At 42.0% G+C, this 13,433-nt stretch overlaps 1 protein-coding gene across 1 annotated transcript; it reads left to right on the forward strand.

Annotated features, from left to right (window-relative positions):
- Positions 1-13,433, forward strand: fbxl2 (F-box and leucine-rich repeat protein 2). The gene is made up of 14 exons (XM_068575497.1): positions 1-544; positions 5,195-5,256; positions 7,821-7,875; positions 8,610-8,684; positions 8,927-9,021; positions 9,546-9,710; positions 10,115-10,241; positions 11,110-11,184; positions 11,306-11,433; positions 11,786-11,846; positions 11,964-12,008; positions 12,512-12,568; positions 12,687-12,899; positions 13,275-13,433. Exons 1-14 carry the CDS (start codon positions 515-517, stop codon positions 13,380-13,382), a joined length of 1,296 nt encoding a protein of 431 aa, XP_068431598.1. The 5' UTR covers positions 1-514; the 3' UTR covers positions 13,383-13,433.

Genomic DNA, 13,433 nt, shown 5'->3' on the forward strand with positions numbered 1-13,433 from the left:
TTGAGGAAAACGTCCGTGTCAACCGCCGCACGAGTGCCCGATGCGCGCGGAGTGCTGTCAGAGAGCAGAGCCGACCTCAATTCAGCGTTTCCCGTGTGTGTTTTGAGCAAACTTCGAGGATTTCGGGTGCCAGCTGACTGGCGCTGGAGCGATGAAGGGAGAGGCGGAAGTGAAGTCACTTGACAGACCGTCCATGTTATTATTGTTATTTTGGTAGCCCTGTGATGAGACGGGCTGGGGAGCCGTTGGTCTCCGAGACAACACGACCAAAAACGTTACCGCAGGCCGCCCCGGACCGACGCCGCCCTCACCGCCAGCACCTCCTCACTGACCCGGAGACGGGAGCCTCGCTGACGGCTGGGGTGGAGGGCGCGAGGACCCAGCTCCAGCTCGGCTCCTACACTCCAAGCAACCAAAAATAAAACGGCGACAAAAAAAACAAACGATAACGGCGTTCGTCAAACGGCTCGACTGGTGTCTGCGCGGTGTGTAGCAGGGACGTGCCGCCGCAGACATGAACGGTATCACCAAGGGTCGGTTCGAGGTATGACGGAGGGAGTGGACCACCAGCCTTAAACTGTTTGTTTCTAGCAGACGTGGGAGTCTGAGGGTTGTATAATGTGTGTGTGTGTGTGTGTGTGTGTGTGTGTGTGTGTGTGTGTGTGTGTGTGTGTGTGTGTGTGTGTGTGTGTGTACGTGTGTGCGTGTACGTGCGTGTGCACATGGGTGCGTGTGTACATGTGTTTGTGTGTGTGGTCGACCGTGCTCCTAATTTTACATGCAGGCAGGCAGGAGCCGAGGCGTGTTGTTGGTCAAGGGTAATCCGAAATCCTGTTATTGTCCTGTCGACAGTAGACAGCGAAAACATGGAGCTCAGGACTGCAGGACAGGAGGGCTGTGGCCGGGGACAGTCGGTACATCGGGGCCGAGGCTGGGGTTACATGAGGCCGGGTACATGGGGCTGCAGCCAGAGAGTCATGTTGTCATGAAAAGCAGTGAACAGCATTCAATTCGTCATCCCCTTGGGGTTGGCACACGACACGGTGGCACCTCCTGTGATATACCTGTGAATGACAGGTGCCACAGGGGCTTTGGGTGTCTGTCTGACACACTACATATGTTCATTTAGGTGTTAAAGAGTCTGTGACATCATAGTATAGATCATGAGTGCTGTGAATGGCTGTGTGTCCCCACCTAACCTTTCCAGGATAATTTTGCAGAAGAGTGGTAAACACACTCCCTTTTGTGTGTGTTGGAGCTCGGTGCAGTGGCGGAAGGAGGATTCAGATCTTTTACCTCACCTGAAGTTAAAAGACAAAACTCTTGTACTTGTACAAATGTACTTGTAATACACGCAGTGTCAGCGTTACACATTATTGTCTAAGTAGAATCCTTTGTTGAAGCTGTTTTTTGTGTGTTTTTTTTACCTTGAGGTAAATTGAGGTAAAATATCTGAATACTTCTTGCACCAAGCTCCAAAGCACACAAAGGGAGTGTGTTTACCACTCTTGATCCTGGTAAGGTTGTGTGAGGACACATGGCCATTCACAACACTCATAATGTATACTATGATGTCACTGACTCTTTAACACTAAGAGGTATAAGATCCCTTTATTACTGTGTAGTTTAATCTTTTAACAATACATCATATTTTAAAAGATTATTTTATATTTGGTATTTAAAAAGTTGCTTTTCAAAGTGACCAATAATCATACTGCTGTTAAATTATTGTCGGGCAGTAAAAAGTACAATATTTGCATCTGAAATAAAGCATAATGTAGTGTGAAATACAAATGTGCAGTACATGTACCTCAAAACTGTACTTAAGTTCAGTTCCTGGGAAAACCTACTTGGTTACTTTCCACCACTACATACAGTTTTAAAGATGGCTTTTTAACTGCAGTTTAGCTCACATGCCTTCAGTTCATGCACTTAACCTTTGGGAATAATCATGTGAGCCTCGCTTATCTAAAATGTGATTCTCACGTTGTTGGGATGCTTTTGGGTTTGACTTGTAAATAGTTGACTTTCTCCGTCAGGAGTTCAGCTCGCTGTTAGCTTGTCAGGAGTATGTGTGTCCTTGTGTGAGTGAATGAGAACAGAAGGTGGTGGTGCTTCTTAGACCCATGAAAACCAGGGGTGTGTGGTAGGAAAACCAGCTGGCAGAGCTTTGTGTGTGAGAAAGAGGGAAATAGAGTAGCCTAGCAAGGTTGACTTCTAGCCTAACACCTAAGATGATGCTATATATTGCACACCTGGAACTAGCCCACTAGTAGTTGTTGCATGGCTCCGGTTGAGATTCGCTACATAAAAGCAATGTGAAAAAATTTGGTTATGTGTTCAATTTCTGTCCCGTAAAACAAGTTTAGAAACTAGATTTACACATCCACCCAGTTGTAAAGTGTCTAGGTAAAGCATTATGACTGCAGAGAGGAACTCCCTGCTTGGGAATGCCGCACGGCTTGCACAGGGAACGAGGGCATCAGAATGCTGATGTGATAACTTTAATACTTTTTAAGGAAGCATGCGAACCAGAGATGAACCTTTTGGCATTATGTCAGAACTATGGCAGAGAACACACACCAAATACTGTGTTCACGCCTTTCTACATAGCAACTTCTCCATCGGGGTTCGGGTTACACACCACTTACTTTCTGCCTATTGGCATGCAAATTAAATTCATATGAAATAGGGTAAGTAACGATTATTTTTTTATTGATGATTAATTTGGTTTAGTCTACAAACAGTAGTGAAAGCTTTTTATGACCACCAATCCAAAACTCAATACGTTGACATTGATATTAGAGCTGCAATGATTAGTCACAGTGGTTCTCAACTGAGGGTATGTGAAGGCAATCCAGATGGTGAGATTTGTTTTTAATACATGTAAAATGAGCAGCCATTCAAAAATCCTTTTAAAAATAGTTATCTTATAAATATTCAATAAAATATAAGTGAAAGTTCATACACTAAATTGTATATATTCTATATGAAATCAGAACTCTAATAGTGTACGAACGCTGTGCATTGCAGCTTTTTTGTCAACCAAAAATGCTCTGAGCTGGTTTAGGGGTACTTGGCTGAAAAAGTTATTTGTACGACTATTTTCTAATAGATTATTTGTACATTTTCAAACAAAAATACAATTTGTTTTTGTAGTTTCTGCTTCACAAATGTGAGAATTAGCTGATTTTTCTGAAATAAACTGATTATCTTGTTGAACTTTTGGCTGAACAAAACAATACATTTGATGAGCTCCAGGGAACAGTTGCGTATGATTTAGTATAGTATAATGCAGTGGATGTGAAAAGAGTTAAACTTAAGCACACCTGTAGGTCAAGAGGTGTGTCGGAGAAAACTTTAGGTCAACAATATAGAAGAAAAACACCTATATATTCCCAAAGTATATCTGAAAGGTTGTTGTATTATTAAACATTTCTGACTGCAAGTGAAGAGGACAGTATGCAAGAGTATCTTTGTTCTATTTCATAGAACAAAATGATATAAAAGAGAGAATAGCAGCAGTCTTGAACCAGCAAATATCTGCCCTTTAACGTCTAGCAACTAGATCCACACATTTAACCTAAATCCTGAAGAGATTGTTTAAACTATGTGCCATGCCATTGCGTATAAAGCACACCAGGTTTAGGTTGTCCAGATTGTGTTCCACTCCAATGGAGAAAAGGTCAAAGGTGAGTGATGTGTTACAGAGGTGGTTTGGAATTAAGTCTAAATTTAGTCCTAAATCCTAAGCCACCTCTGGCTATAGAGAGACACTGAGTTAATGAACTGAAGGCCTTGTCTCTTCCTTCTATTCAGGACACACAGTTTTATACAATTAACTCACAGAATACTCAATTGATACAGATTCTAAATAAAACTGAAACTTATAGTCACATCGTAATGATGAAATCTTTATTCTGAAACTTTTATTTAGATATTTTGCTGATCCTTCATTAAGTAGTTGGCTCTCACCCTCATGAGTAGATTTTTAGAATGTGTTATTGAATACATGAATATGTGGAAACCAATAATGGAAACCTTTTTAAGTGTATCCTGGAGCTTTTATTGGATATGATTGAAGAATATGTTCAGGTCTGTTTCAAAGCGCTTACTCTGTTGTGTTGTTACCGGATGTAAACATTTCAACCAAGACCTTGCTGGACCTTGACGGGACCAATTCCCCCTCTCCTCCTTTCCTCTCAAATGGCCTTTCCTTTCTCCCTCCCTCTCACTCCACTCTTTTCACCCTGATTTTAATAATTACTTTTGTTCGTATTTTCTCTGTAAGTTCCTGACTGTAGCACCATTTCTTTGTTTGCCTCTGTCTCCTCCTGCTCCTTCATCTTCCCTCTCCTTATTGCCTTCTCTTTCGAGGAGCTTGTATCTGTTATGGAGATAGCTGGAGCTGAGACATTTTCAGAGTCAACCTTTGCTCCTTGTGTGCCATTCCCCAGCTTCTCTTTGTGCTTTAACATTTCAGCGTTTGTGTTGTATCTAAAACAGCGGGGAGTCGCCCCCCCCTCCTCCGCCGACCCTCATTAGATACGGTTTCTGAGTCTTTCAGGAAACAAGTGTATCACTGGCAGGATGCGTGTCTGCAGAGGCACAGCAAATGTGTGTGCTTGACGCAATTTAAATTCATGGCTGAATACTGCCCACCTGATCTAGAATGTTCCGCGTCTGTTCTTCACACAGCGAGGTCTGACTTGAATCACCTGCAAGTGTGTGAGTGTGTCAGCAGATGGCCAGACATCCAGCAAGTAGACTAATTGAGATAAGCATGCCAACAAGCTGACCAGGCTAACAGAATTATAAGCTTTTGGAAGGAGGGAACGTGGGAAGCCAAATGTAGCTCTGGCTTGTTTATTAGCATTGCTTAAGGATGTAATTCCCTTTTTTTCACATTAGTAGCTGTAAAGATACACGGTTCTAATTTATTATTAAAGGATAGGTTCACATTTATTTTAGTCTGTCATAAACCAACACTCACATGCTCATATGTATATTTAAAAAAAGATCCTATTGGCATCTTCCAAAGTTACAGCACCAATGTACCCTTTTTCCTTGCTAAGTTGCAGTGGAGGGATAATAGAATTTCATATTAACAGAGACTAACACTGAACGATAGCAATTTCATCTGACTAACTCAACACACATTCATTGTTGTTGTTTTTCTTGTGTGTCTTTTCAGGTGTTCTCAAACAGCGATGAAGCGCCAATTAACAAGAAGCTCCCAAAAGAGCTTCTTCTTCGGTAAGATTTTTAATCACACACACGCAAGCATGCACACGCACACCCACCCAACAAGACAGCGTTACACATTAGCTGAAGCAGCCTTGAACAGTTCACTAAGATGAGGTTTTGTAACAATGTGACCTACAGACCAATATTATTGTCCTACAGCAACATTTGCACATGACCCACAAATCTGACACAACACAAGCTCACACGTTTTCATCCTCCACATTGATTTGTGTGTGTGTGTATGTGTGCGTGAGAAGCACCTGCATGTATCTCTGCAGATGATGTGGACTGTTTATTTCTGCACCCTTGTGATTTGCGTGTGTGTGTGAGTGAGAAACACTCCTGGGCCTATGCAAACTGTACGTCTGTCTATGTTTGCTATAAATAGCTCGTCTTAGCTGGTGGGGAATTCCGCAGTGCTGTGCTCTTCTGCATGCCCAGCTGTGCTCCACAGAGACTACCAGTACACCCATTACCACCAGCACTACTTTAACTGGTGGTCAGAGAAACACATACTTGCATGGCTCGCTAGCTGCAACACATGATCTACTGTCACATGTGGTCATGTTGAAACACTTACACAACATCTGATGTGAGTAAGACTCGTTGTTATAATGGTTAATCTTTTAACCATGGAAAGTGGGTTGACCGGAGCCCTTTTGTTTTTGTATTTCTCATTTTGTTATCCCCAGTCACCTGTCTCACAGAAAGGGACATCATCTTGTCCCGAGTTATTTCATATAATGTTTATGGAATATTAAAACCCATGTGGAATATTAGTTCACACCACTTTTATTTCAAATATAGAGTACATTACAGGTTCCCAGCCTAGGGATTGGCACCCCTACAACGTGTTGCAAGATAAATCAAAGTGGTCATCAGATGATTAATTGGACAGGAAAGAAGAAAAATAACGTTCTACTTTTCAAACAGTAGTAGAACATTCCTAGTACATTAACACATAACATAATTATTTTGTTATCATTAATAACAAATTAATCATTTTGTCAATAAAATGAACTGTCGATCAACAGTCTCAAGCCCAGAGATTTGTAGATATGACAAAAAAACAACATAAAACATTTGAGAAGCTGCAACCAACGAGTGTCTGTTACTTTTGCTTGAAACTTAACTTAAAGGATTATTGGATCATTAAAATAGCTGTTGGTATTGTAAAAAGCTGTTGTTATCTTGGCCATTCAGCATGGCTATAAATTGTGAAAACTGTGCCGTGTCATAGAAGAACCTTGTCTGACAGACGAGCCTCAGAGAGTTCACAGTGGTTCAGGGTCCTCTCACTGAGGAGCTCAGCACCTTCCCCCACCAACACTCAAATTCATGTGCGATTGATTGGCGTTACAGGCAACCACGACGAAGACTTGACTCTAATCTTGTCTCCAAATGGGACTCTGCTCCATTAAAATCCCATTATGGACCATGTCAGAAAAAAAGGCGGAATTTGAGGAAGCAATCAAAGGCAACATCCATATTTTCGGTTCTGTCTGTGTTCAGAGGCGACATCAGGGCTTTCTTGTGTGACGTAAAGTAAAACACATTCGTCGGGCATCTGAATTAGCTCTATCATATTACCTGTTGTGAAAAGTGAGTGATACAGCTATAGTCCATCTGTGTTCAGCAGTGAAAAACTATTATGCTTTTATTATCGAGCGCAAACGTCAAACAAGTTAACAGACTGGCTTTCCTCTGAGTATGATTACAGAGTTCTTCTAGTCGGTAAAATGACTGCGCACACATAATGGAAAGTCAGATTGTGTTTGATTAAAACAGTTAGTCAATAATCAGCGTCACAGCCATTAACCAGTTATTAGAAGGAAGATCGATGAGCGCCTACTTGATAGGTTCGCCCCTCGTGTGTGTGTGTGTGTGTGTGTGTGTTGCTTTGTCGATTGTGTGCATGTACTCCCTGAGACAAGACTCTGGTATAGATTATACGGACATGTCCCGACGTGCCCTGGCCCAACGCACATCAAAACACACAGCCTTTGTCCGCGTCTATATGGACGAAACAATGGCGAGCTCCTGTTTCCTAGGGTTAAAAGGACATTCAGACCCCAGCTGCACTCAAAGCTTTGGCACCGTGACAATTATCTGAATACCTCACATTTTCTATAGTTTGGCCCTTTTTAAGGCACCTCTATGAGCAGTAACCACTTATTCGCTGGGAACTCAGACGAGGTATACGCGTTAGCTTTTGTGTACATTCCTCCTTCTGTACATGTATGTACGTCTGTCTGTCTGTCTGTCCCATGCTGTCTGTGGCCCTGCCTTTCTGTGCCAGAGATTACTCATTGGCAGATTAATGGATTGAGCTGACCCAGTAGCCTGCTGCATGCAGCCCTTTGTGGCTGACCGCCCCACAGCTCAAACACTGCCCGTCTGTGGGGCTCTCCTGCTTCCAACCAAACACCACAGGGGATTGTTCGGCTTTCGACAGACACACACAAAAGCACATATCTTAAATCACACTAAAGGAAAGATATTCAAATAACAAGTGAGCGCTTTATCAGAGTGATTGTGGCAAACTCATGCTCTTTTTTTGTGTCCATTTCTAGAATATTCTCCTATCTAGATGTGGTTACACTCTGTAGGTGTGCCCAAGTTTCCAAGGTAAGCACTTCTCTCTCTACACCTCCAAACAACCCACTGTGGACTAACACACATGTAATTCTAAACTATGGTATTGTTGCATTTAAACCAGTTTACCTTTTATTGAATTCTCTAGAAACGTCTATAATATTGTGCCATCTGCTGGTTAAGTGTAGATGGTCCGCTGTTCAGCCAAAGTGCACCACAGCTGATATTTATGAATGATCTGTGAATAAAGGGCATGGCATGTGCACTGTGAATGCAGGGCTGTGGTGGCTGCTTCTCGTACAACAACGTCAACGTGTTTCTTTTAGGAAAGTGTTATTTCTCTGTAGGTCAAGGCTTTTTAATCTTTCAGTTTATCTGTTGGCCGTTGAGCTCCATGCATGTGTTCCTTGTATCGGAATTTTAGATCATTGTTAAAGTTGGTCAGCAGGCTATTTTCTGTCTTGATATGACTATAAAGTATCATACAAAAGTGAAAAATACCCATTAGAATTTCCTAGAGCTGATCATGATGTCTTCCAAATCCCAAATATGATCAGTTAACAATGATCTAAAACAGAAAAGAAACAAATCGTAACCTTAGAGCGGCTATAGATGTTTGTAATATGTGAAAACAGCAGCTTCTGCACCTGCCTCCATGAACAAAGAAGCAGAGTTCATTTATTTCTTCTGCATATTATAACACAGTCCCCACTCACCGCTGACCCACATGTCTGTCTCTGTGAACAACCTGTCTGTCACCCTCTCAGGCGTGGAATGTCCTGGCCCTGGACGGCAGTAACTGGCAGAAGATTGACTTGTTCAACTTCCAGACAGACATAGAGGTGAGGGTTGTGTTTTTGAGAGGGAATAGGAGGAAGAGGAAAGCATGGCCAGTGTTTGAGTGTATGTTGTCTGTGTGTGCGCTTGTTGAGTAGCATTATCCAGCACAAGGCTTAACGCTGGGTTGTTAGGCTTTGGTGCCGACTGTGACGTCACAGCTGATCCTTTGTCCTGTGGCCCAACTCATATTAGTCTCCTACTCTCTTCCCATCTATCTGTCCATCTCTCTCTCTCTGTGTCTCAGGGCCGCGTGGTGGAGAACATTTCGAAGCGTTGCGGAGGCTTCCTGAGGCAGCTGAGCCTCCGGGGCTGCCTGAGTGTGGGAGATGCTTCCATGAAGTGAGATTGTCATTGTCACTCTGGCATACACTCACATAATGTGTGTGCACTTGCTTTGACTTTTACAAAGCGTTCATACGTTCATTCATCTTCTTTCTTTACTCGCTGTTTTTGTTGAAAGTGATTATGTTTATGTGGAATTATTCAACATTTCGGCAGTTTGAGCCTCCTCTGTCTCAGGAGACTGTGATTCCATTTAATCTCACTTTACTGTGTACACACACAATAAAACTAAAGAATAATAGGGGTGAAACTGTTGAACTTCTTAATCTGTTAATTTAAATGGTTTTACTTAAATGTATCTACCACCTCTATAAGTAACTGTTTTTAAAAAGTACAAGCGGTTCTTTAGAGGGTAAGTCTTTTGTAAAAAGGAAAGCTACAGTAGCTGTACAACGACCTCCCAAAGGCCTGTAGATGACTTGGTTAATTAGCTCCTGAGCAACTCCGAGCATCTGACTTCTTATTTATTCAATGAAGCGACTCTTGAGTAATTCCCTTCCTCCCTCGCTGCTGTTTCCCAGGACATTTGCTCAGAACTGCAGAAACATTGAAGTGTTGAACCTGAACGGCTGCACGAAGATCACAGACAGCACCTGTCTCAGCCTCAGCAAATTTTGCTACAAACTCAAGCAGCTCGATCTCACTTCCTGTGTGTCCATCAGCAACCACTCCCTCAAGGCCCTCAGGTATCTCTATTGCCATTCGGCATAACCTTTTATTATTCCTTAAAGAATTTGGTTTTTAATTCCTCCTTAAGCGCTCACACACACAATATGTAATAATATTATATAATACAAGACTTTTTCATTTTATTTTACAGTATTTGATAGAGACAGCATGTTAATGATCATCAGTATAAAAGCGAGTTAGCGAGAATGTCACTTGAAATGTTTCTGCCTAGAGACTATGGATGTTAATTAGCAAAGTACAGATACAAATATATAATACACACATAAAAAAGACAAAATATATTGTCCAACACGCCAAGTTAAAAGTGCTCAGTGTTCTGCTGTTCCTCATGCCATTGAAGCCACATCTTCATTGTCGGATGTCCTGTGTGTTTTTATCTTCACTGTGCGTGGATATTCAGTGACGGCTGCAGAATGCTGGAGATGTTGAACCTGTCATGGTGTGACCAGATCACACGTGATGGCATTGAGGCTCTGGCTAGAGGCTGCACTGGTTTACGAGCTCTGTTCCTCAGAGGCTGCACACAGGTACAATTTATTTGTTCAATTAGCATTTTAGGCTTTCTGTATTGGATATTTATATGGATTTGGGCCATTTCTTTTATACCACGTTCAAATATTTTCTTTGAACTGCTTTACTACTTTTATGTTTCTGCAAATAGCATGAAAGACATCAAATACATATCTAAATTACTATAACTATTGCTTTTCTTTTAACACATGTTGCCCACAAAATACAAAGATTTGTTTACTTGCTTTGAACACCGTTGACTGCAGTTTACTGTAAACAGGGTCTTCTGGTGGTAAAGACAGCTCTAATGCACCATGCTAAAAACAAATCGTAAAATACAGTTAACTTAAAACAAATATAGATATCATCCTATATTATGAGGATAAAAAAGAAACCACATCACACCCCACACTTCTTTTGCACTGTTGAAATATTGAAGCAGGCCATATTGAGGAGAACTTTGCCCTTTTCTCTACTTACTGTTCCCAACAGAGTAAGTTTTCCATCCCATGGATTTTGAGATTTTCTTTTACATAATCTTATTGGTTGGTATTTTGTTGCTGTAGTGGTTTGTGTTAGGCTGGCATTTTCTTTTTCTGCTGCCTCAGTAGGGCCAATATTGTCTCACAGCCATGTGCTCAGTTGTTGTTTTTTTAACCAAAGTCTAGTCTATTTTTCATGCCTGGAAAAATACTAGGAAACCTACATGAATTTTTTTTTTCAGGACTCAGAGAGGACAGTCAGATGTGAATTGATTTAACTCATTTGAAAAAGAAGATGTAATTGATTAATGATTTCTAACACACAAGAATGCAGACACAATTATAATGGATACATCCGGGTGTGCTGTTAACAATACTGTGCATTATTTTAATCTAAACCCAGCTTGAAGATGGAGCATTGAAACACCTCCAGAAACACTGCCCAGAACTCACCACCATCAATATGCAGTCTTGCACAGTAAGATATACATTTGGTTGTGGAATGGGGGGAGGGGCTGATTGATGATAATGCATGACAGATGTGTCCGTATGCTGCCATGTTTTTGTAATTTCTCTTCTACGTCTGTTGCCTCTAACAGATAACTGACGAAGGCCTTGTCAGTCTGTGCCGAGGATGCCACAAGCTACAGATTCTTTGTGTGTCCGGCTGCAGTAACATTACTGATGCCTCCCTTACTGCTATGGGACTCAACTGTCCCAGACTCAAGTGAGAAAAACACACTCCTCCCACCGTCCTTTAAGTAATCCAAAAGCTTTTTTCAGTATCCACAGAACATACTGCTCAGGAAGTGGGACTATTGTCAATTCCCAAAAATGGTATATAATCAACATGAGTATTTGAAATGTTGTGCTTCCAAGCGCTTGTCAACATGAAAGGTCTTGAAAGATGGATGCATTGGAGCGGTCACTTTAGGGCAACGCAAAAGCTTGGAAATGAATAAATCTAAAAAAATCTTATTAAACAGATAAGATTTCGATCTAACAAGATCTGAGATCTCATCATGCTAAAACATAGCATAGCATTCAAACGTTGTGTTATTCTGTGTCTGTGTTCTCAGGATCCTTGAAGCTGCACGTTGCTCCCATGTTACAGATGCCGGGTTCACTGTGCTGGCCAGGGTGAGTTTCATTTTTCTCTCTTTGTCCTGTTTTCTCGTCCGTGAACCTTTTCTTTGGTCACCCATTTCACCTTAATATCTCTGAGTTCAGTTGAATAATTTCTGCTTTGCTTCACAGAATTGTCATGAGCTCGAAAAAATGGACTTAGAAGAATGTATTTTGGTAAGATAATTTGTTGTTTCCTTATTTATCCCCACTATGGTGCTAATGGTATTTATCTATGTTAAACCTGGAATTATTCTTGGCTTTGATCGATTAGTCTGGGTAGAGATTAGATTAAAAAGACACACAGGATTGTGTGCATGGCAGGGGATGTCTCTGAGAGAGAGAGAGAGAGAGAGAGAGAGAGAGAGAGAGAGAGAGAGAGAGAGAGAGAGAGAGAGAGAGAGAGAGAGAGAGAGAGAGAGAGAGAGAGAGAGAGAGAGAGAGAGAGAGAGAGAGAGAGAGAGAGAGAGAGAGAGAGAGAGAGAGAGAGAGAGAGAGAGAGAGAGAGAGCGCAGTCCAATGACTTATTATTTAAATTGTTTTGGACAAACGGCAGAGGGGGAGACAGCAAAGGAGGCACACAGGAGAAAAAGTTTTAAACTGGATACAAAACCAGACACAAACATGCTTTCTTTAGACATGTTGGAACAGTTCGTTAATCAAGCTTGTCCCCACCTCAGGTGACAGATAACACCCTGGTTCAGCTGTCCATCCACTGCCCTCACCTGCAAGCACTGGTAAACATGTACACCTGCAGTTCAGATTTTTCGCCAGTTTCGGCCTCATCCTGTGTTCATACTTGCTTTAATCCATCTATCTGTGTTCCTTCAACCTGGTTTGCTGTGTCCCGGACAGTCTTTGTCCCACTGCGAGCTGATCACAGATGATGGCATCAGAGCTCTGAGCAGCAGTACCTGTGGCCAAGAGCGCCTCACTGTGGTGGAGCTGGATAACTGCCCCCTCATCACTGACGTGACCCTGGAGCACCTGAAGAGCTGCCATCGTCTGGAGCGCATTGAGCTGTACGACTGTCAGCAAGTCACCAGGGCTGGCATCAAACGCATTCGGGTAAATGGAAATCATGGGGGAGGGGAGAAAGGCTGTTTTTCATTACATAGACTCTGCTATTGTTGGGGATTAGATCAGTCTGTTATTTTTTTGCTGTAGTTTCTACTTTATCAACCTTTTGGGAAATACATTTGTACTTTATCAACCTTTTGGGAAATACATTTGTTTGCTTCCTTGCAATAAACTGGATGAGGAGATCGAAACCACTCTCATATACAGTATGAAAATGTGGTATTGATTATCTCATATAACTCTCAACAAGTATGCTAATAAGTGTATTACACAAAACAGTTGACTGGACACAGAAGATAATTGTTATTATATGCTTTCTTCTGTATTTGTATATGTTTTGTATTAAAACACCTCTCTACACAGGCCCACCTCCCAGAGATCAAAGTCCACGCCTACTTTGCCCCAGTGACACCCCCTCCTTCTGTACATGGAGGTGGCCAGCGTCTGTGCCGCTGCTGCATCATCCTCTGACAGTGGAGGGCCAGGGGGGGCCACCTCTGTCTACAGGTCCTGCTGCTCTGA

Source organism: Clinocottus analis, unplaced genomic scaffold (genome assembly GCF_023055335.1).
Source record: "Clinocottus analis isolate CAN_PGR_092001 unplaced genomic scaffold, fCliAna1.0.p SCAF_14, whole genome shotgun sequence".
NCBI lineage: Eukaryota > Metazoa > Chordata > Actinopteri > Perciformes > Cottidae > Clinocottus > Clinocottus analis.